Here is a 21,491-nt window from a genome sequence, read left to right on the forward strand (position 1 = left end):
TTTTGTCCCACAGCAGACCCATACCAGTCCTGATGCTGGCAGGGCTCCCAAAAGAAAGGTCAACAGCCAGATATCTTTTTAGCACTCTGGGCAATACCTTTCTAGCATGTACTCTCCGCATTTGACCTTAGGTGAAGTTTCATGTATTTTATGAGTTTAGACAGTACACTCTGCTGAGGATCTCATGCAAATCAGAATGCAGAGTTTGGCTTTTAAAATGTATCCTTCAAAATAATAGAATTCCTAACATTTTTAATTTCTTAATTTCACAACTTTCCCCCCTTTTCTCCTTCTTTTTTTTGGCTATGACTTAACAAGCACACATTCCTTCAGGAATAAATGCCTGCCAAGCCTGATTTTTAAATTTCAAACCATTTTGAACTATCCAAGGGAAAGGACAGCAGCATATGCACTGATTTTTCTTCACTTTTTTTTTTTTAATTTTATTTTTAAAGCAAGAGAAACTTTTCTCATACTGATTTAACTCTAAAATAAATGGAACAAGTTTTCTTTAAGTTATTGAAGTCATCCCCTCTATCTTCATTATTCACAAGACTTAATTGTGAAATTCATCCAGTAGTCATTTACATACCACAGCTGTCTAAATGATCACAAGAGGAGACAAACAAGTAAATAAGCCTCATCATATTTTCAGAATAAATCTATGTGGAAAGATAACACGTTCTGTTGTGTAGCATTTGGCATATAAAAATTAAAAGCATAATAGAAATATCACTAATCACTATCACTAATTCAGTGATTTTGTCACATTGTATATTTAACTCCAATGAGTTCTGATCTCAACCATGCACAGAAGTGAAAAATGGGCAGTGTACCTAGCAGTAGAAAAAAATTGGTTTTGGCAGTACAATAACAAAAATTATATCCATAATAGACTATGAAATAAAAAAACCAACTAAAAGACCCAACTGCAACAACAAAATACCAAAGCAACACCCCTTCCCACACACACTATTCCAGTCATTCCTAAGCAATATAGGCAAGCTCGGAAAAATACTGTGGAAACCTGTTTATATTGCATTCAATAAAGGTACTTTGCTAATGACAGATAGCAAATAAAGAAGTAAATTATGCAGAATGCAGGCAGCCGTAGTGCAGGCCTCATTTACCCCACTGAATAACTTGTTCATGAGGCTTGATACCTGCCCCATGTATCTCTCAGAAATGCCACAAAACCTATCAGATATTACTTTGCTTCACACAGACTCGCTATTAGCACAATTTCAATTACTATAACTGGTTAATCGTAGAACTATTGAATTTTCAGGAAAACATTAGCTTCCTTTCTATCAGCTGCCGCTCAGTTTCTTCTTCTTTTCACGGTTTCTTCATATTATCTGTTTTGAAATAAAAAAAACCACTTACTTTTCACTTATTCTCTGCATTAGGGGAAATAATAGGTTCTTTCATTAGATACATGAAAAAACAACTATTCCATTCTTTTCTTCCATTTTTCTTCTTGTGGCTAATGGCCAGGGATGTTCAGATAAAATTAATTTTTATTAATCTAATTCTGGATGCAGCTAGTACTCTTATGATTCATGAAGACTAGGAAACACTCTTGGAAAAATTCCCCTTGCTTCCTCAGGAAGAACATACTTTGGAGTTTGGTTGTTTAAACTCATTAGTTTCCCAGTTATCACGCATCAGCCAAAAGCAGGTAACAGCTTTCAGCCTTACATTATATATTTTCACAATAGATTTGCAAAGTAATTTGTGTTTCAGATGTACCCTACCTCAGGACAGTATTCCAGATTCTCTTAAGCACAAGCAACTATTTCGGAATTCAAACTCATGGGATTTGCACGCATATCTCAGCATGGACACTTTGCAGAATTCCACAGCACTGAGCCTTTAGCATGCAAGGAAGGATCATGGCAGATTACTGAGCCCATGTTGTGAGATATAGTCATCATTTATCCTCTGATCTCTTCAGGATATAACTGACAACTCCTACCAACAAGAAGTACACACAGCCAGCAGGAAAACTCAGAAGTCAACCAATATGCCAAGAGGAAAGAGCACAGAAAGAGTAGAAGAAGTAAGCAGTACTTCTAGCCATCTCTGTTATCTGCACTGCAGGGGATTTTTCAGTGGAAAAAGGTAGCTGAGGTTTTGGCTTGACAGGGAATTATTATCATGTGAATATGAAAGAAAAGCAGGCTGTTGGGAATCATGTTTCATTCCTTAAACTTAGTCACTTGTTTCCAGTAAGGTTTCTGAAAGAGGTTAACAACTTTTAATATATTAAAATATTCTCTTCTCTTAATGTAAACAACCCAAACCCCTGGTATTTATTTCTCCAGGCTCCAGTTTGTAGACAGACTTAGTTCAAGTCTCCCCCTCAAAGGCCTCAAGTAGATGTGTAATTGTGCTCAGCTAGAGTTAGAAACCTTGCAAAAATCCATGCCAGAATGAACAGCAACCCCCTGTCAAAGTTGCCTTTATCAGTAATTACCAAAGACTATGAAGAGATTTTCAGAGGAGGAACTCATCAACTCCTGCCACTCTGAGCAGTCATCAGATTTTGAATTTGTTTACTTAAGAAACAGGTCTGCACATAAACAAGCAACTATGAGCCATGGGTGGGTTATTTTTGTGCATATGAATTTTGATGCAGCTATTCACTACAGGGTTTGGAAGTTGATGCAATGTTGAATAATCCCCACTAGTTTATTTTCACACCCCTTGATAGCCACTTTTCTGGGACAGATTCTGGTTTCTGCACTGTACTTGTGAGATAAGTATGCTGTGGGTCTGTCTTTTCCCGTGGGATATTAATCAGGCTGTGGCATGAAGCCAGGCTATACACATGGGGGTAACACGATCTTGTATCTCCCTTTCTTCACACTGTTGCTCTCACCTCTTTTCCAAATCTGGCACAGTGTTATGACTCCCTGCCATCCTCAATACAATTTCTGTGTTTGTGCTTCTTTGAGGAATAGCCAGTCTCTTTTACTCTTCCAGCATACCCCTTTTCCTGTAAAGGAATTGAGAAGGAGGGCCTTGAACACCAAATTGTTATGAGCAAGAAAGACGCATCAGGACTGTATTGACTTTAAGGAGTTTACTTTTTGAAACTATTTGGTTGGGTCTGCTAAACCCATGTCTAAATCACTCAATTGACAATAATTTTCAAAGAATTTAAAAGATTTTTCCATATCCTTTTGTTCACATGATGCCTTAAGTTTTAGCTTTCATATTTTCCAGATTCTGTACTGCATTAGCATATAGCTCTGAACTTCATATAACGTGTTAGCAAGTTCTCCTCACAGTTTAGTTAGACAAAACATTAGACAAAACAATCTTTTTCCAGCCTGAGAACCAAGGACACCGTTACAGCCTCAGGCCCAAAATGTATAAACAACAGAGAAGTGAGGAGAGCAGTCTGGGAGGATGGGACTTCATAACCTGAAGCTGTAATTGGACAATTAACCCTATTATGTAAATGGACCAAAACTTTTTAAATTGTGAAAACTCGTGACCAGGAGTCCATCTTGAGTCCATCTTGGGTGTAGTCATGGCTGGGCTCTCGTACTGCCCAAGGTGTAGTCTTTAAAGGACTTTTCAATAAATACCAACTTTATTCCTTTGACACTGTCTAGCCTCTGTTCTAGGTAGCCTCTAAAGGCATCACACAAGCACTTTGCCTGCCACCATGGGTTGTTGAGATGCACTTGTATGTTTTGCTGTGCATCTATAGAAATCTTTAATTCTCTATGTTTAGAAAACTGTCTCCTACAAGTTCCTGCACGTTGAAATGTGAAATACCAGAAGAGTTACATAAATAGTTAACTTTAAGACAAGAAAAGTGGGCATGGATGCACAAGCCAAATTTCCCTGGCAGGTTTAGTTACAGACCATATAAATATTCTTACTTCTGCAATCAAAAAATTTAACCAGGAAACTAACTGCAGTCACTACACACAGAAAACCAGCAAGGCAAATAAAAACATGTGTACTGATCTGGGGCCGCTTTTTTCATAAATAGGCAGACTTTTCATAAAAGGCTAACTTTTTTCATCAATAACATTTTCCACAATCTTGGTATTAGGCAATCAATAATTCTGATGTAACTGCTGTTATTATACTTAGCATCAGCGGCCCCATGTGCACCTCATGAGGCTCACAAGGCCTCACAAGGCCAAGCACAAGATCCTGCATGGCAGCAATCTCCAATATAAGAACAGACTGAGTGATGAATTGGCCAAGAGCAGAGAAGGGCTTAGGGATACTGGTGGATTAAAAATTAAATATCAGCTGACAATGCATACTTGCAGTCCAGAAAGCCAATTTTATCCTGGGCTGCATAATGGGAAGTGCGGCCACCAGGTCAAGGGAGATGATTCTCTCTCTTTACTGTGCTCTCATGAAACCCCATCTGGAGTGTTGTGTTCGGGTCTGTGTCCCCAGCAACAGACAGAACTTGAGCTGTGTAAGCAGATTCAGGTCACAAAAGTAATTAGTGGGATGAAACACCTCTCCTATGAAGAAAGATCAGCAATGTGAATGGTACAGATAGGTTCACAAGGGGAAAGTCGTGTTTAATTAAATTTCCTTATAAAACAAGGCCAGCCACCTCACTGACTAGTAGACATATTTTTATTAGAGTTTGCATGGTATCCTTCTGATAAATTTTTATTTTCAAGTTTTATTTTGTCTCATTCCAAGTCACTGATTGTTCTTTTCTAAGTAACAGCTGGCTTTAAATAACATGCCCTAAACTCACAAAAATATGAGTGGCTAGTCCACTTAAAATAACAAAGATCCAATTTAAGAAAAAAAAAAAAAGGAAAATATAAAAAAAAAACATGTCAGGGTGCTTTCAGGATACTGTTTATTTTCAGTAGTTAGTGTCACATATGTTTTCATCACCACAGTGTTTTTTATTTTCTTAAGAATATTTTAAGAAGTGTCTTTAACTTTAGATTTGCACATATAACATGTATTGCAGTTATACAGAAAGCAATTACAGTTGTGAATGTTTTTCACTATGCAAGAAAGGCAGAAAAGCAAAAATTAAAAAAAAAAGCCTTTCAGCAAAACAAGGATAGAAGTCTCTTCACAACCAAGTGGAAAGAGCCACAATATAAAACCTCACCTGTTGTGCTATATCACAAATATACCATATAGAACATAATACAGGCCCAAAAGTACTAACATCCCAAATCTGAACATTCTAGAAATTGGAGCAGGATCCACATTTTGCAGCTGGTCTTTATAAAACAAATGTACTGAACAGGATTGCAAGCTTTCCTTTCTCTGAGGAAGTTTGCACCAACATCTAAATCATGTGTGTTTGCCCACCTCCACTGAAATTTCTTGTGTACAATCTAGTGCTTTGGTCTTCAGAAAATCACATCTTAAGTTCCTTACTGGAATTAAGGCTTACAAAAACTCTACATCATGCAAAGGTCTGACTGATTTAATTCTTTTTTATTTAAGTTCAGGAACAGATTTATTGAAAGACTTAAGAATAGCTGAGAGCTCTTCTAGTGAACCTGAACATATGAACATATGAACAATGTATCACCTGAGTGAGGGCTTCACAGACATTTTTCTTTCGTAGGCCACTTCTCAACAGAGAGATGCATTTATGGAGCCCATATCCATCACACACCTGTAACTACAATGCTGAGTACTGTTCATTCTACTACACACCAGTTTTTCACCCGAAACACCAATACAAAACATCTCTGTGTCAGGTCTAGCAAGGGATTCCATAGGAAAACTACACTAGGAAAGCATTTTCTACAATTTTAGATACTTCAGTATCAGAGGCACTGAAGCCAGAAATTAGGACAGCCAGCACAGTGTGTCTAACTAGTTTTCTGAAGACCATCAGCAGTTACTCCACAGATTACAATGCTGATTTACATTGTGCGAAATTTGCAGCTTCTTATAGCATTGACATGTTGACTCAGGTTGCTTGCTGCTTCTGCCATTAGAGAGAGTTAAAACAGCAATCTCTCTCAAAAAATTTGGAATAATTTCTTCATCAAATGAAACCAGAAAATGGTTTAAAAATTCTCATAGTTAGAGATTTCACTAATGGCAGAGTAAATAGAATAAATTCCTTTTAAAATGCTGCTAGGTTGCACAGACTTAACTAGAAGCACTTACAAACTAAAGAAACTAAATTTCCTTCCAGCTATTTGGAATCATATACTATATCATGGAGGATGTCCTTTACAGAGTAAACTATCTAGAAGTATCAACAAAAGCAGAAAAACCCCAGCAATTCATGTATCCTGAGGGTCCTTGAAGGAAGCAATATACTACATTAGCATACAGATACAGTTTTATACAAGGTAATAAGAAACATCCTCCTAAATAATTTCATAGTCCAGGTCACCTAAGAATTTCATGACATTGACTGTACTTTTCATGAGTGATGTGGTACGCTTCAACAGAATGCCATTTATTTTTGGGGATGTATTAAAAAACTTTGATAGCTTTTGTGCACAAATATTTTACTCTTTATTCCACAGACCTTAAACTAGAAAATGGCTTATTCTCAAGTATTTAAACTGATAATTTTGGCCAATATAGGAACATTTCATAAATGTTTAAAAGCCTAATCTGGCTTATTTAGTAGAGCCAGGATAGAGCAGGCTGCATTTATATCATTACACAATAATTACAGTAATATATGTTAGCTTCTATCTGTTAAAGAAGCAAACTTCAACCTACATAACTGCACCACTGTAATTTTCACATAGAAAGTCTAAAGGACCTTTTATCAGTGTTAGATGTGAAAAATTTCCAAATCTCTGGGAATCAAAGGCCCTGAGACAGATGACTGTGAATGCAGCCTGAAAATAAGGGTCACAGCCACTTGCTGGAACTACATTCTAAATTCAGTTGTGAAGCAGCAATAGTAGCCAATATTTTGGTATCAAAGTTGTGTACAAATGAAACTTAAACCAGTATTTTTTCTAATATGCAGTATTTGATGTATCTTGTTTACAATACCAGTAAGAAATGTTATTAATAGTTTCTTATTCTCTTATTTAACTGTGGACTAAGATGAATAACATGCATATATTCCATCACTGTCTGACAAACAGAAACAATTTGATGTTTGATTTGTAAATCAACAATATGTGTGATCAAAATTAGAAAATATTACTCCTTAATGAAAAAAAATCTAATTTATTTTAGGCCCTTTCTGTCTTATGAAAAATGCACACATCATAAAATTGACCTAATTTTAGCTAATTTCACTAGTTTACTAAATCTAACCTTCAAAAGTGTCTCTTGGTTGCTATTTTATGAACCAAGTCAAACAACAATAAAGCTGAGAGTCATTTACGCAGATTTATTGTTTTCACTCTGCAGAATGCAACAGCAATGTGCTGAACAACCGAACAAGTGAATCACTTAATCTTATGTAGCAGGCTGAGCAAGCAGAAAGGCTATTTCATATTTGTGGTTCCCTTGCATTACCAAAAGGCAGTCTTTAGGTGAAGAGGGAAAGGGAGGTATTTCAAAAGGGGAGAAAAATATGTTCCAATAAGTGACACAGACAGTATGAAGGATATGAACAATGCTGGGATTAACTCTCTCACATTTATTCCATCTTTTAAAAAAAAATATGCTTTTCTTTGTTTGTTTGTTTTGTCCTATTGATTTTTTTTTTCCGTTTTGTTTTTTTTCTTTTTTTAAATCTTGGACACTTTTATACTGAGGGAAATTTGTCAGGAAAATGTTAATGCTGACTTTCTTCTGCTACTAAACCTAAACCCCTCATGTAATGGTGGAAAACCTCCACTCTATTCAGAAGTTTACATATTATTTCCCAGAGGCAAGGGTGATGATCTCAAATTTTGGTCCTTTAGCTCAGATTCAGTAACCTTGGGACTCCATAACTATCTCAGCACTCTGCTGTACGCTCAAACTATTTTCTGCTTCATGTTTTTTCATAAACATGAAGGGTTTCTATACAGTTTAAAGAATAGACTATATATCTACTATGAGCAAAAAATGTCTGAAAATATCTATGACATGCTTATCTTCTGCTACACGAAGTCTAACTTTAAAAGAAAGTGATGGTGAATTTGGAAGATGATGGGAAAAAGAATCACAATTATCTTCTTGCCAAGCCTAGAAAGAGCAAAATAGTATTGCTATGACTGTAGTACTCATCAATATGTAAAGTACAATTCCAGAAAACACAGAATATTTTTAGATCAGGATGGGTGAACAAATGAATAAGAGAATTTATAATTTCTTTTACAATTTGAAAAATTATCCTGGTAAAGGAAATTCAGGTACATGAATTTCAGATATCTAATTTATCTACTGTTTCAGATATCTACCTGTCTATCTACTATCTATCTATCATCTATCTATCTATCTATCTATCTATCTATCTATCTATCTATCTATTTCAGATATCTATCTATCTACTCCGTTTGAGTTTGTTTCAATCAATATGGACACATATTGATTCCACCTGGATGGAAGTTATTTGAGTTATTATCAATCTCTATGCTAGATGACGAATGCCAGCAGTGCTGCACAATCAACTCTTATTTGCTGCAACAAATAAGTGTTGGATTCTAACCAAGAGGGCAAAGCCCATAATGCAGTGCCTCTCTACTTGTATTTCCATAATCTCTGCATCTAAAGCAGCCAATAGCAAATAGAACTTGGTTCCCTATAGAAGCTCAAGTGTTGGTAGTTTGGCCCTCAAGAAATATAGGAGTAGTCTATGGTTCTCCTCTGTACAGGTTTTCATGAGTAGTGCTGCATGGCAGGTCATTTAAAAAAAAAGAAGATAGGAAAACAGAAGGGTAAAACATTCTAAAATTATAAAAATACTTACCCCTCCACCTAATATATAATTAGTCTAGGAGGTTTACCTTCAAGTGAGCTGAGGCAAAACCCAGTAACATTCAAAGGGGGTCTGTCCTTTTGTGTAAATAACAACAGTATCGGAAGTTATAAAGAGTTAATGTGAATAAAGAGCATGAAAAGTGTAATCCTTTGAGTTTAGGTACTCTAATTAATAAAACTTTATTTTCCTGGGGTTTATTCTGCCCTTGGAGTGACCCAGGGCTTGCTGTCAGCATGAGGACATAAAACTGACTTGGGCTGACAATCCCTGTCTGCTTGTGTGACTGGCATGTGTATTTATATCACTATCATAATTTCCTTACCATAATCAGAACCAGTTGTTCTAATAAAGTGCACTGCTAAACAGCCACTACCCTGAATTTTTTGCTATTTAAAACACAGAAATACAGAATTTTTCACTAACACTTTCCATTCTTTCATCACAGCTGTGAAGGACTAACAAAAAACATATTGCCAGAACAAACAACACAAACGCGAACATAACTTTGGCAAATAAAAGCTGGAAAGAAAGCTGGTTTCCTTTATTTAGCTATATATATTAATGGTGTTTAGGAATGGGCAATTAGTCTTTGCATTTTTTCAAAGCAGATGCACTAGGCTCTCTCTATTAATGTGATGCTCTGAAAGTCATCTCATACAGAACTAGAAGATACAAGGCATTATAAGCATTCCTCCCAGGATGAGAAATATTTAGGATTAATTTGTTCCAATTTGTTCTAAATGCGTTACCAGTTTTCATTTGCCAGAAGAATCCAATATATTCCTTCAAGCTGCAGCGAAATTACACACAACAAATACATGAGATAAACTGTACTGACCAAGAAATTGTTGCTCAGAGATGAACATTTTGGTCAAGCCTTGACAGCTTTGAAGTACTCATATGAACAGGCTTATTTGGAAACCTTCAATGAGTTTCTTTACCCCGCTCCCTCTCTGACTTAGAAGCTTAAAATGCTTGCTTAGCAGAAAAATTAATAATTTAAACCCTTTACTTAATTAACAATTGCACATAGACCAGGAAAAAATGAAAAACTATCACACATTTGATAGAGTGCTAATTCCAGAACAAATGTTACTATTTATGATTTATTGCTACTGGCTACCAAAAGCCACACACCTAATTAACTCCCTGCTTCCTATTCCAGAAATTGTAGGTTTACATGTCTGAATGGGTCATCGTTTGCGGTTGGTTTCTTAAGGCAGGAAGCATTGCTTGTGTCCTGAAGAGACATTAGTAACGTAGTGTATGAAACCTCATTTCATGCGATTTATGAGGTTATTCCCTGTTCCACCTGTTAAGTTTCAGATCGTCCTGAACAGCACAAGAATCAAAGGGAGTCCAGAAGAAATGTTTATACTCACATTGTCACATACTGTGATAACTACTACTACTATTTGGAACTCCAAGATTTGCCCTCTAGAACCTACAGAGACAGTTCTCATGAGGGAGGAGAGAAAGCACCTATTGGTCAGATTCCCCAGATCTTCTGGTATGTCTGGGTTCATATTTACATAAAAATAACATATTGAAGGTTATTTATTTAAGTATGGAAAACTATATACTGTGATTAAAATTAAGTTCCCGTCTCTGAAATTTCAGATTTTGAGGTGAATGCAGAATCACAACTGGCCATGAAACTAACAAGGTACTAGAATCTGGTCCCACGTTTAAATTTTTTTTTTTTTTTTTTTTAATCCATGGGTTTTCCACTTATTTCAACAGATGCCCTTGCCTATCTTTTCTTCGAGCAGATTTCTGCACACAGTCAACTCAATAAATGGGGTTACTAAGAGACTTCACAGATAAAGCTAAAATAAACAATATCCTATTCTGGTGTTATGGTTCAATGCATTATGCTGCTTCCGGTCTTCACTAAACAACATCATATATTAAAATGTCAGACAGAGGAAATTATTTGGACTGTATGGCCGCTGTTTGTTATATTAACATCAGTTTTATAAGCACATGAATAAAAATATGAAAGAAAGTATGCAGTATGGAAAATTGCATTAGATTTTTTTTATCCTACAATATATAAGGTATCAGAGATGGCAATAAGCCATAAAGGTTGGGTCTGGACTTTCCCTTCATATTCTTTATCAGAAATCTCTTAATATATATCACATATACTGTGTTTCCTGCAGGTAAATTTTTTCCTAAAGTAGATAGAAATAATATTTGCTAGAAATATTTTGCAGGTAAAACTTACATAAAGTACAGAGAGTAAAAGATGTCAAATGAGTTGTTCTTTTTCCATTGCAAGCTAGTAACTGGATAGGAATAAAATCTCAGGTGCCTGACTGGGTGCCCAGAATTCACCTTTTTACCAGACCATTTTATTTTTGTTTGTTGGGAGAGGCCTTGCTGGTATTGAATACTTCCTACCTGAAATTTAATTTGCAAGATATCCTTTGTAGAATTGTTATTCTTTCTTATATAGCTCAGGATGCCTCATTTGATTAATGGTTGCTTTTATAGTCAGGGTGGCTGACACTATGGGGTACTAAATGTAGTGAATTATTGGTATTCTAGTACGAGTGCATGACAACTCTTACTGCTTAAATGGTGAAAGTGGAGGGAAGTTCAGCTTCAGGAGCTGTCAGCCTTTTAAGCTGTCCAGACCACTTTTTCATCTCCACGGGTTCTTCCTATATTTTAAAGGGTGTTGCCTTATCAAGCACGTTGGCTGCTTGCCCAAATTAAACAAACAAACAAACAAACAAACATTACTATAATTTTTTGACAACAAGGTGGAAATTTCAATGTAGGTGAACACTTCCACTGGTTACTTCTTATGGTCTGACACATATAAGTAGGTTGAATTTTTCCATTAATAAAGTAAAAAACATTCAGCTACTTACTTGCTGCTCAGGCAGCGTCTCAGTGAATATGAAGCCCCTCCTCCACAGGTCCGTGAGCATTCACTCCAAGAGCCCCAGGCATCCCACAGTGAGTCTCGGTCTTCCTCTGAGCGAGCTATTCTGGAGCTCTGAGAGGGAAAAGGAAAAAAAAATCAGGAAAAAACATTTAAGAATCAAAACCACTGCTGCTAGCTTAACCCTTATTCTTTCTGGACACTATCTTGGTTATTAAAAGTACTGAATAAATTGAATAAATCTGTTCCTCTCTGGCATGCCTATTGGTTGACATCCAGTTCCTTAGTAGTGAATGGTGTATGAATTCACTTTCATCTTTTGAATATACTACTTCATCTCAGTTTGAGGCTAGTGAAGACTGTTCTAAGACAGCTCTTTGAACAACAGTGAGATAAAGGATCTTTTCTGATTAAGAAATGGAGTATTATAGACGCCAGACATTGTGCTCTGAATTTTTGTTGCTGTGTTAGAAGCTATGAAAAGGCATATTGAAAGGAACCTTCCAAAATGCTCCTAAGGAAAAATTGAAACACAAAATAGTGAATCAATGTGCTAAAAGGCATTCGATAAAATCACTTTCATGCACTTACCATAAGGAATTTGAACTATCATTGCTTCTCTGTCTAAAGGTCTATGAAACTTGCTGGACAAAGTTTCCCTAACTGTTTCATCCCTACTGTTTGCTAGCTTAAAGAAGAAAATGCACATTCCCTGAAGAGCAGAAGTTACCAACATCAGGTCTAGACCTAGACCGTGCTATTGTTAATGCCAGTGGCTCTGCTCAAACAACTTCACAGAGAAGCAGCACTGAAGGATGCTTCGGCTCTTTGAGGATTAAGTCATAAACATATAGTAGTACCTGTCCCAAATAAACCAGTCATACCTGTATTCAGAATTTCATTTTCACTCATACAAGTGCACTGCAGAAACATAGTTTCGTAAGGACACAAATGACTTAACCATAATAGATAGATATTGTCCCTAGTGAGCACTGTGGTTTTGCTGGAAAAACTGACTAATCTAGCAAAGTTGCACCAAAAATGCCTGTGTCTGATAGAGATAGGCAGTGTTCTCATTCAAAACTTTACTTCTGCTGTGGGCCAGCACCTGGTGAATAGCAATTTTAACTGCACTTGAAATTAATGAGAGAAAAACAACGATATGACAGAGGCTTTAAAGGTACACCTTAAACAGAGAAACATTGACAAGCATCACTGCTGGCCCATGTTACAGCAGTCAGCTTTAGCTTTCATAGCATCACAGAAGATACTGAGTTGGAAAACACCCATTAGAATCATCAAGTCCAACTCTTGGCCCTGGACTGGACACCCCAAGAGTCATGCCATGTGCCTGAGAGCATTGTCCAAACACTTATTGAACTCTGGCAGGCTGGTGCTGTGACCACTTCCCTAGGAAGCCTGTTAGAGTGTTCAAATATCCTCTCTGTGAAAACCTCTCCCTGATATCCAGCCCAAACCTCCTGCTGACACAGCTTCAGGCCATTTCCTCAGGTGCTGTCACTGTCACCACAGAGAAAAAATCAGTGCTTGCCCCTTCTCTTCCCTTCATGAAGAAGTTGTAGAGTGCAATGAGGTCTCCCCTCAGTCTCCTGTTCTCCAGGCTGAACAAACCAAGTGACCTCAGCTGCTCCTCACATGGCTTCTCTTCAAGGCCCTTCACCGTCTTGTTGTACTCTTTTGGAACTCTCCAATAGCTTCATGTCTTTCTTATATTGTGGCACCCAAAAACTGACCCCAGCACTCAAGGTGAGACCAGAGGAGCAGAGCAGAGCAGAGCAATCCCCTCCCTTGCTCAGCTAGCGATGCTGTACCATCAACCAGGACCTCCTGTTTGTTGGCAACATTAGGGATTATTTGAGACACAGAGATAACTCAACACTGAAATAATTTCACCTTCAGTGAAGCTGAGTAGTAGTAATGAAGTATGGTGAAATATACCAGCCTTGAATAATTTTATTCATGAGTAAGAAAGAAAATTAATTCAGTCTGTGAGAGATAATATGGGGCCTGTCTAATGAGTGTGTAACAATAATTTGACACACTCATTTTATCTTACCTTTATTAAGATAAAAAAGCTAAAAAATCCCACAGCAGTTGCAAGGGTAAATGTAAAAATTAAAGTTTCATAAGTGATCAGATTCTGATTATGACTACATGTGACTCAGTCTCTAGATTTACATTGGAGATAGGAGAAGAGATGACAACTTAGTTAGCTTATTTCACCCCACCGCTTTTTGAAGAGTAATTTTTATAAAATGAAAATAAATATTTGCAATTTTATTATCTTAAAATTAAAATGCATGTTTGTGCTTCCAGTTTATAGGAAAGCAAATACTTTCAAGCTGCAGATGGATGCATGACCCGATCATTCACCCCTGGTTGAAAGCCCAAAGACATAATTTAAGAGGGTTGCAAGGTAAACTCACGTGAACCAATTACTCTTACCCCACCACATATGATAGGCATCAGCACAGTTAGTCATTCTATGGGTCCAAGTTTTTCTGATCTAAATTGTGATCCCACCCAGAGGAGATCTGTGAGCCTATTACTTGCATTCCAAAATTTGCTTTAAGACCTATATATTCCCAGAAAACATGTGATCTCAACCTGGAACAGGATCCAAGTTTTCTTTTAACAAGTGGAGTAAACATAATTCATCTCAACGCCATCCATCCATGTTTAATGTTAAAGAAAGTAGAGTGTTTTCCTTCCTGTGAGCTACATTCTTAAGACTGAGCTTGAAATTCTAGCAATACCCAAACAGTAATTTGAAATCAGAAGACAACTGTCCATTACAGATTTATTCCAGCTTCAAAGGATATATACACAATTACTAGCTAAGAATTCATTGTCTAGCATAGATTTTTTTAAAAGTAGTTTATACAAGTAGTTAATAATTCCTACCCACTTTTGTCAAAATGAACTAAAGATCTTACTTTAAAGTAGCGATCAAGAGTTCTGCAGTGCAAGAACTCCTATAATTCTTCTTTAAAGCCCTGAAGTTCCTGTCATAGATAGTAAAGAGAAGGAAAAAAAATGGAAAAAAAATAAAGTAGAGGGGAGTATATGCCCTTAAAGCTGAAAAGAGTAAAGCTGGCACCACTTAAATCTTTCTTTAAGTAACAGTTCCACCACAGAACAGTTCCATCCATCCATCTTTTACTCTGCCAGAGGTACTCCAGATTGGTGATTCTCAAAATGGCAGTGTATATCAAAGAAGCAAAATGCAGTCATCAAGGCTCATTATGCCCTGTTGCTGGTACCAGAAGACTTTCCTTATCTCTTCTAGGTGGATGTCAGCCTGAGCTTCCCAGAAAAATTCCATTTCTTTGTCCAGACAAAACTCAGGATGCCCTGACATCAAAAGTATCAAGTCAGAAATGCCACCCTTAAGCAATTTGCTTATTGATGACCTGTATAAACAAATACATCTGTTAGTACTATTCAAAAACAAACCTTCCTTAATCCCTTACTATATTAATATACACATCTTAATCTGATGGTGATCCTGCATCTACCACCCCATAGCTCAGCTCCTGTGGGAATTGCAGGAGGACTCCCAAAGAGTTGTCTAATGAGAAATATGAGGAACAGTTTGTGTTATTGGACCAGAAAGCAAAAAGGATAATGTGTAAAAACTGAAATCACTGTCCGTAGATAGGGTACTCGGGTGAAGATGCTTACAGAAGTAAAAAAAAAAAAAAAAAAAAAAAAAAGGCTTTAAACTACAAGTCAAACAAAGGAATTTTCATAATACAAACAAAGATAAGACTAATAGAGATAGATATCCAACCTGATTCTTCAAAAATCCAGCTTCAGTGTTTAATAGCAATTTCTGAATTTACTAAAGAGTTGTCAGGCATTCATGTTATATTCAGTGGTGCTTCCTACCCTTTCTGCTTACAGTACACAGAAATAATTTAGACTATCTGGAATACAAGTGTCACACATTCTTAAATCACAACAGCTACCTGGACATCTAGGAGCTGCATGCCGGATAGGAAACAGGTTTCTTTTAAAAGCATAAGTGTGCACATGTGTGTGGGTGCATAGAGGGAGAAAAATGAAGAGCAGCAAGACCTCTGTTCATGTCCTGAAGTCTTTAAAAGAAGTTCAACCTTAAGAAAATAAATCTTAGTCCCATGTTGGAATTGAATTTATAATTTTGTTTGGAACACTGCTGTCCCTACAGAATCTAGCTATTTGTCAGTGCCACACAGAAGAGTGTGTGTATAAACACAGATCACATGGTTTTATTTCTCCTCTGGTTCTGAGGCATCCAGTTTTCCTCCTTTTTCAGTAAAATGCTGCTGAAGTCCCTTTTTCAAGCACCCAGTGTGTTTCCTACATTAAACAGTAATACAGATAGTGAAAAACACAGTTAAACTCTTGTTGGACTACAGCACTGATACAGAATTTAGACCAGTTATTTCCCAGATAATTTGAACCACTGGTTTGCTTAATAAATTTATATCATCTGGTTCTTATCATATCCCCACTGTTTCAGGGTATGATGAAGTGTCAGTGACAATATGCAAGGCTCCTCTGAGGCCACTGCCTAAACTTGCCTTTAGCTACTGTAAAAATTATGTTAGGGACAGAAAACTAGTATTTTTTTCTCCTGTAATGGTCTTTCTGCCCAGATTTTTTTCAGATAAGTTTAAATGCATCCCTGTATGAATACTTGCCAAGCCACACATTCTTCTTTGAGTAATCCTTGAGCATCCTTTGATGTTAGTTTGTCTCTGAGACTAAATATATACTTCACACAGTACTGAAATGCTGTCTGCAGCGAACCAGGAAGAAACTGCTACCAGCACTTCCCTAGGTGTGTAACAGCAGGGGACAAGGCCAGTGACCTCAACTCTTTATAAAAACCATGTATTTCAAAACTTCAATCAATGTAAATGTATGGTTTATAAGATTTCATTTGTGCAATGTTATGTATCTTTATTGCATTCCATCCAAGTTAACAGCTGGATTAAAGGCCATGTGGGAGACTGTTTGGAAATTTCTGGCTTTTGAAAAAAGGCAAGGCAGAACAAATTCATAGCCAGTTGAATTGATATTGGTAATTACCATCAGAAAAAATGTTAACATGAAGATATTTATGACTAACTGTTGCAATTTTTCAAAGTGAATATCTTGAAAATTTCATACGTAAAATATTCTGACATATCAGGTTTGCAACGCACAAAAAGAAAATGCTTAATTTATCTAGGCAAACATTTGCACATCATTTTAAATGGTACTGTACGACCAAAGTGCGTCACTCTTCCAGAATAACTGTACCATACTGAAAAAAGGGGCTTACAAAAGTAAGCCTCATCCTTCTGAGGAGCATGATTCCCTGGAAGCTCTAGGATTTTCCATGATAATAGTTCTTCAGCTCCAAGTAGGTATCTTTCCATTTCACACACTTCATAAAACCAGAGGTCCCCAAGTCAGCCTTAGCAACCAATGATTTCAACCTATTTTCTTTTCCCAAAGGTCAGATTTAGGGTCAGGACAGATGAACACTGTTTAGCTGGTATGGTAAATAGCTTGTCTTCCCACTGTCTTGTCTGTATCCCATGTAAAAGCAAAAAAAAGGACTTCTGCCACCACATCTGCCACCCAGCCAGCCTCCAGAAGGACCACACAAACCAAAAAATCCTGCCTACCTGTCATGCTTACCAAAGTAATGGAAGTTCTGCTCTCACAGAAGTTAAAAGATGAAAAGAGAAAATGCCCTTTTACCCAATCTGCCTGAGTTGTTTACTGCACCTGAGATGCTGAGTGACTGCAAATGCCATTGCTGCCATAAACAACTGCGTGCTGTTCCATATGGATGCCTATGGAATTGTTCAAAATACTCCTACAACACTGTATTCCCTGGCAAACAACCTGGAAAGAAAAGTAGCTGCAGAGAGCATCAGACATCTTGAGGTGAAAGTGGCTATTCCTTGAACACTCTCTCCCCTGTTCCCTAGAGGCTAGTGGCTCCCTCCTACTGGGAATGCAACTGTGAGCTGAACAGCAGATCCCACTTGCCCCAGGCTTTACAATCTTGGAAATCAACTTAGGAATTTTTGCCTCCTTTTTACTTGCAAGTCAAAGCAAATGGCTTCTGAAAGGATCAAGAGAGTATTTCCTACGGAAAACCCCTGGCACAGGAAACCCTTGATCTGAGCGTCTCCAAACCCCAAGGGAGGCACTGGCACAGGAGCACAGGCATGTGAGCATGTATTCTGAACTTTGAGTAATTATGCTCAGATTTTTCTAGTGCAGATAAATGGCCCAGGATTTATTATTTCAGTCTCTTAAAAAGGAATTAAAAAAAAAAAATGAAAATCTTTCTCGATAGTTTTAAATTTACTTTTTCTTCTTGCCCCAAATCATCCATCACTTAAAAGAAACAGGGGAAGACACCTTGATGATATTGAAGAGGAAATCTCACCAAGATACTCTTGCAGTTTCCCAATGCTTATTCTGCTCCTGTGAACAAAGGGAAAGAATAATAGGTGGATTTCTCTTTACCCTAAAGGAAAACACCTGATACACATACAGCTAGCTCAGTTCAGGGACATTAGTAAAATTTTACCATCATAGTAATTTTCAGTGCTGTGTTTCTTTTTGTCTTCTCTTATTCTTAACAGCAAGACAGACTCCTTACTAAGGGGACAGAACATGATAAATATAGTATGTTTTCTTTTTGCACAGGAAAGCAAAGATTTATTGAGAGGACAATAACCTTACATCCCTTCCTAACCATGCCTCGATGGCTATTGCAGAAGTAATAGGATGAAGTGTCACACTGAGCTCCTGAAAACACTGTGTCTGTAGTCTCAGTGCTGTACACAGTTGCACCCTCCTACATCAGTATCTCCACATATCAATTAATCTCAGAAAGAAAAGAACACTGCCAGTGCTATCCTCATAGTCACAAGGGATTCCCAATGCCCTGAAGCAAACCATATAGCTGTGCTGTGTATATGGGAGGACACAGCTTCCAGTGTGCAACAACACAGGGAGGAATCAATTAACAGCCATCTCAGGACATTAAGAGCTAAACAGCCATTCCTAAACCTGGACTGGAAGCTGTATCCCAGGAGAAATGTGCCAAATGTGAGCTCATTTCTTCTCATAGAAGGGCAGCAGCCAGCTGGAGGGGCGGGGAAGGGGGTTGCTGGCAGAGGATGGAGCTGACACCATATCACTTCAACGTGTGCACACTGAACTCTGTGTAACATTTTATAACACTGCCTTATAAACCTCAGATCAGTCCTATCTCTCACCCCTCTTACCCATATGAAAAAAAACACAAGGAGAGCAATGTGAATGCAAAAGTTTTCTTTCTTGCTGTCACAGACAGAAGTTACAACATTTTGTTGTATTTAAATCCTACCATGCTGGTGTAAACACCAGGTATGGGTGATCCAATACAGAGCAAGTCCAAGCTGGCTCAGTCTCAGACTTGTTGCCTTATTGATTCAGGGTTTTTAAGGCTAGGACTGCTTCAGATGCAGGATAGGTGATATCACTTTCCAGAATTCAGAACCCACCCAACAGTACGAGTTCAAAAGTGCATCTTGTAGTCTAGGACTTTGGGTTTGTCTTACATGTAGCAAGAACTGGGAAAAAGCACACAAGGCACACAGCAAAATGAGAGAAAAGTAAAATTGTAACCTGTGATGAGGCCTATTGCATGCCAAGTGTTTTCTAAGTGGTGAGAAATGAAAGTATGTGCTGGCTGTGCTGTGCTCAGCAGCTTTAAGAAAAAATGGCCAATATACACCTGACACTGCAAGCTCCACTGTGTCTCCAAGGAAGAAGACATTTACATTGAAGAAATTTATACTGGCCATTTTCCTTTTCAGTAAAATGACCTTATTCTTCATATATTCACACTCCTAACCTAACCTTTGGTAGAGATCACAACATTCCCCAGTGAGTTCCCTCACAAAACACCATTTTATCTGGGTTTAGGAGCCCTGGTTCTGAAAGTCTGAGCTTGAAGATGTTGCATCAGCTCAGATTTTGATCAGCATAGCTTTTACTCAGACCTAGGACATCCCAGCCTCTGGAGCAGATCACAGTATTAAGGCAAGGTGACATAGGTTACAACAGGCAGATGACACTCTGGTCAGGAGGCATTTCAGACAAAGGAAGAGAACTTTCCAAAGACTTGTGACATTTCAGACAACATCCGCAATTATGACCTTTATACAAAATAATGAAGCCTCCTGTTCTTCTAATGGTCTGCCATCTCCCTCAGTTACGTCATGGAGATGTACATGTGCTTATTTTAATGACAAGGGACCATATAAAGATTTGAAACATTAAGCCTTGGTGAAGGCATGAAAACCAAAAGGGATTTTTTTTAAATTTTTTTTTTCTTCCCATGAATTTACATTGAACTGCTAACAAGGAAGTGGCTAAACACTGACAGAACATAAGCTGCTGCTACTCTTCTCATGCTGCCCTCTAATCCCGTATGATGAAAATATTTTTTTCCCTTGCTGTACAGGGAGAAAAAACCAGAAATGACACACCCACATTTTGAACCAGCTTGCTACACAGAAAGGATACACATTTCTCTCTATATCTTCAGCTTATTACAAGGTGGTCAAACAGAGGTGATAAGACGCTCCCTCTTGACCTGGTGCTTACCAGCACTGATGGGAGGATGAGCCCTTTGGAGAATTACAAGACTGCTAAAATTTGGAGTGGCAGAATTTTACAATTAAAGCCATGGCAACTCAAGTTTTTTGTTTCACGTATTTCTGTTACAATATTTCTCTCTCCCCTTCAGCCAATTCAGATATTCCATTTTTAAAACATGGCTGGACCTTTAAGGGACATATTGGACATATTACAGGAACTTGAAAACCCTCTCTCTTTTAAAAAGTTACAGGAAGTATGAAAATGCCATATCCAAAAGACATTTACAATAAAAGAAGACAGCCCTGGGCTTGTTTAGGGTCATTATGTTTGCCCTGAGCAACTCATGCTTTTAACAATTCTGACTGAAAGAAATACAGGATTTCAATGAACTAGTAAGTAAGTAAATAAATAAATAATTCACCCATCTGATGCCAGCATCAAAACAGTAGGAGACCTTATTACTTCCTTTATTTCCTTTCATATCTGGCTCTGTTGATGCAGCACAGAATGTGAACAACATACTAGCAAACTTCAAACAGGGACTTAGGGAACAGGACAGGGAAATTCAACATCTACACAGTAAATTCATATGGAAACAAAACAAATATATTTATTTTATGCGACAGTTTGAATTTATTATAAATTGCATACAATTTCCTGTCTCATTTCTTGAGGACTCTTGGAATTTATTTCAGGATGTCTTGCATTATCACACAACACTTCCCTCTAACCTGACACCCTCTCTGCTGAACCTCCTCTATGAGAAGTCCTTGAAAAGCAGAAATTTTAAAGGTTGAAGCTTTGGAAGAGATTTCATAAAGGCAGTGAAGACTAAAGTGGAAACAATGTGAAAATTAATGTACAGTAGAATCAATGAACATACCACTAATTTCTCTGCACAGCTAGAAGGACTGCCCCTATAAGCAGTGACCAAAAAATCCATAGTTGGCAAACTACTAAGACTCCTACATATGCTGGCTTTGTAAAAAATTAAATCTCACAAACAAACAGACTGCTTTCCCTCTGCTTCCAGTTTGAACAAACTTCAGCTACTTTTATAAGAAG

The 21,491-nt window shown here is 37.5% G+C and overlaps 1 protein-coding gene across 1 annotated transcript in view; it reads right to left on the reverse strand.

Moving 5' to 3' along the window:
• ADAMTSL1 (ADAMTS like 1) overlaps positions 1–21,491 on the reverse strand; it is a 402,694-nt gene that overhangs the window by 151,661 nt on the left and 229,542 nt on the right. Inside the window, exon 3 of the mRNA XM_053932922.1 lies at positions 11,746–11,873. Within this exon, the coding sequence (XP_053788897.1) occupies positions 11,746–11,873 (128 nt within the window). The remainder of the gene's footprint in view (positions 1–11,745; positions 11,874–21,491) is intronic.

Source organism: Vidua chalybeata, chromosome Z (genome assembly GCF_026979565.1).
Source record: "Vidua chalybeata isolate OUT-0048 chromosome Z, bVidCha1 merged haplotype, whole genome shotgun sequence".
Taxonomy (NCBI): Eukaryota; Metazoa; Chordata; class Aves; order Passeriformes; family Viduidae; genus Vidua; species Vidua chalybeata.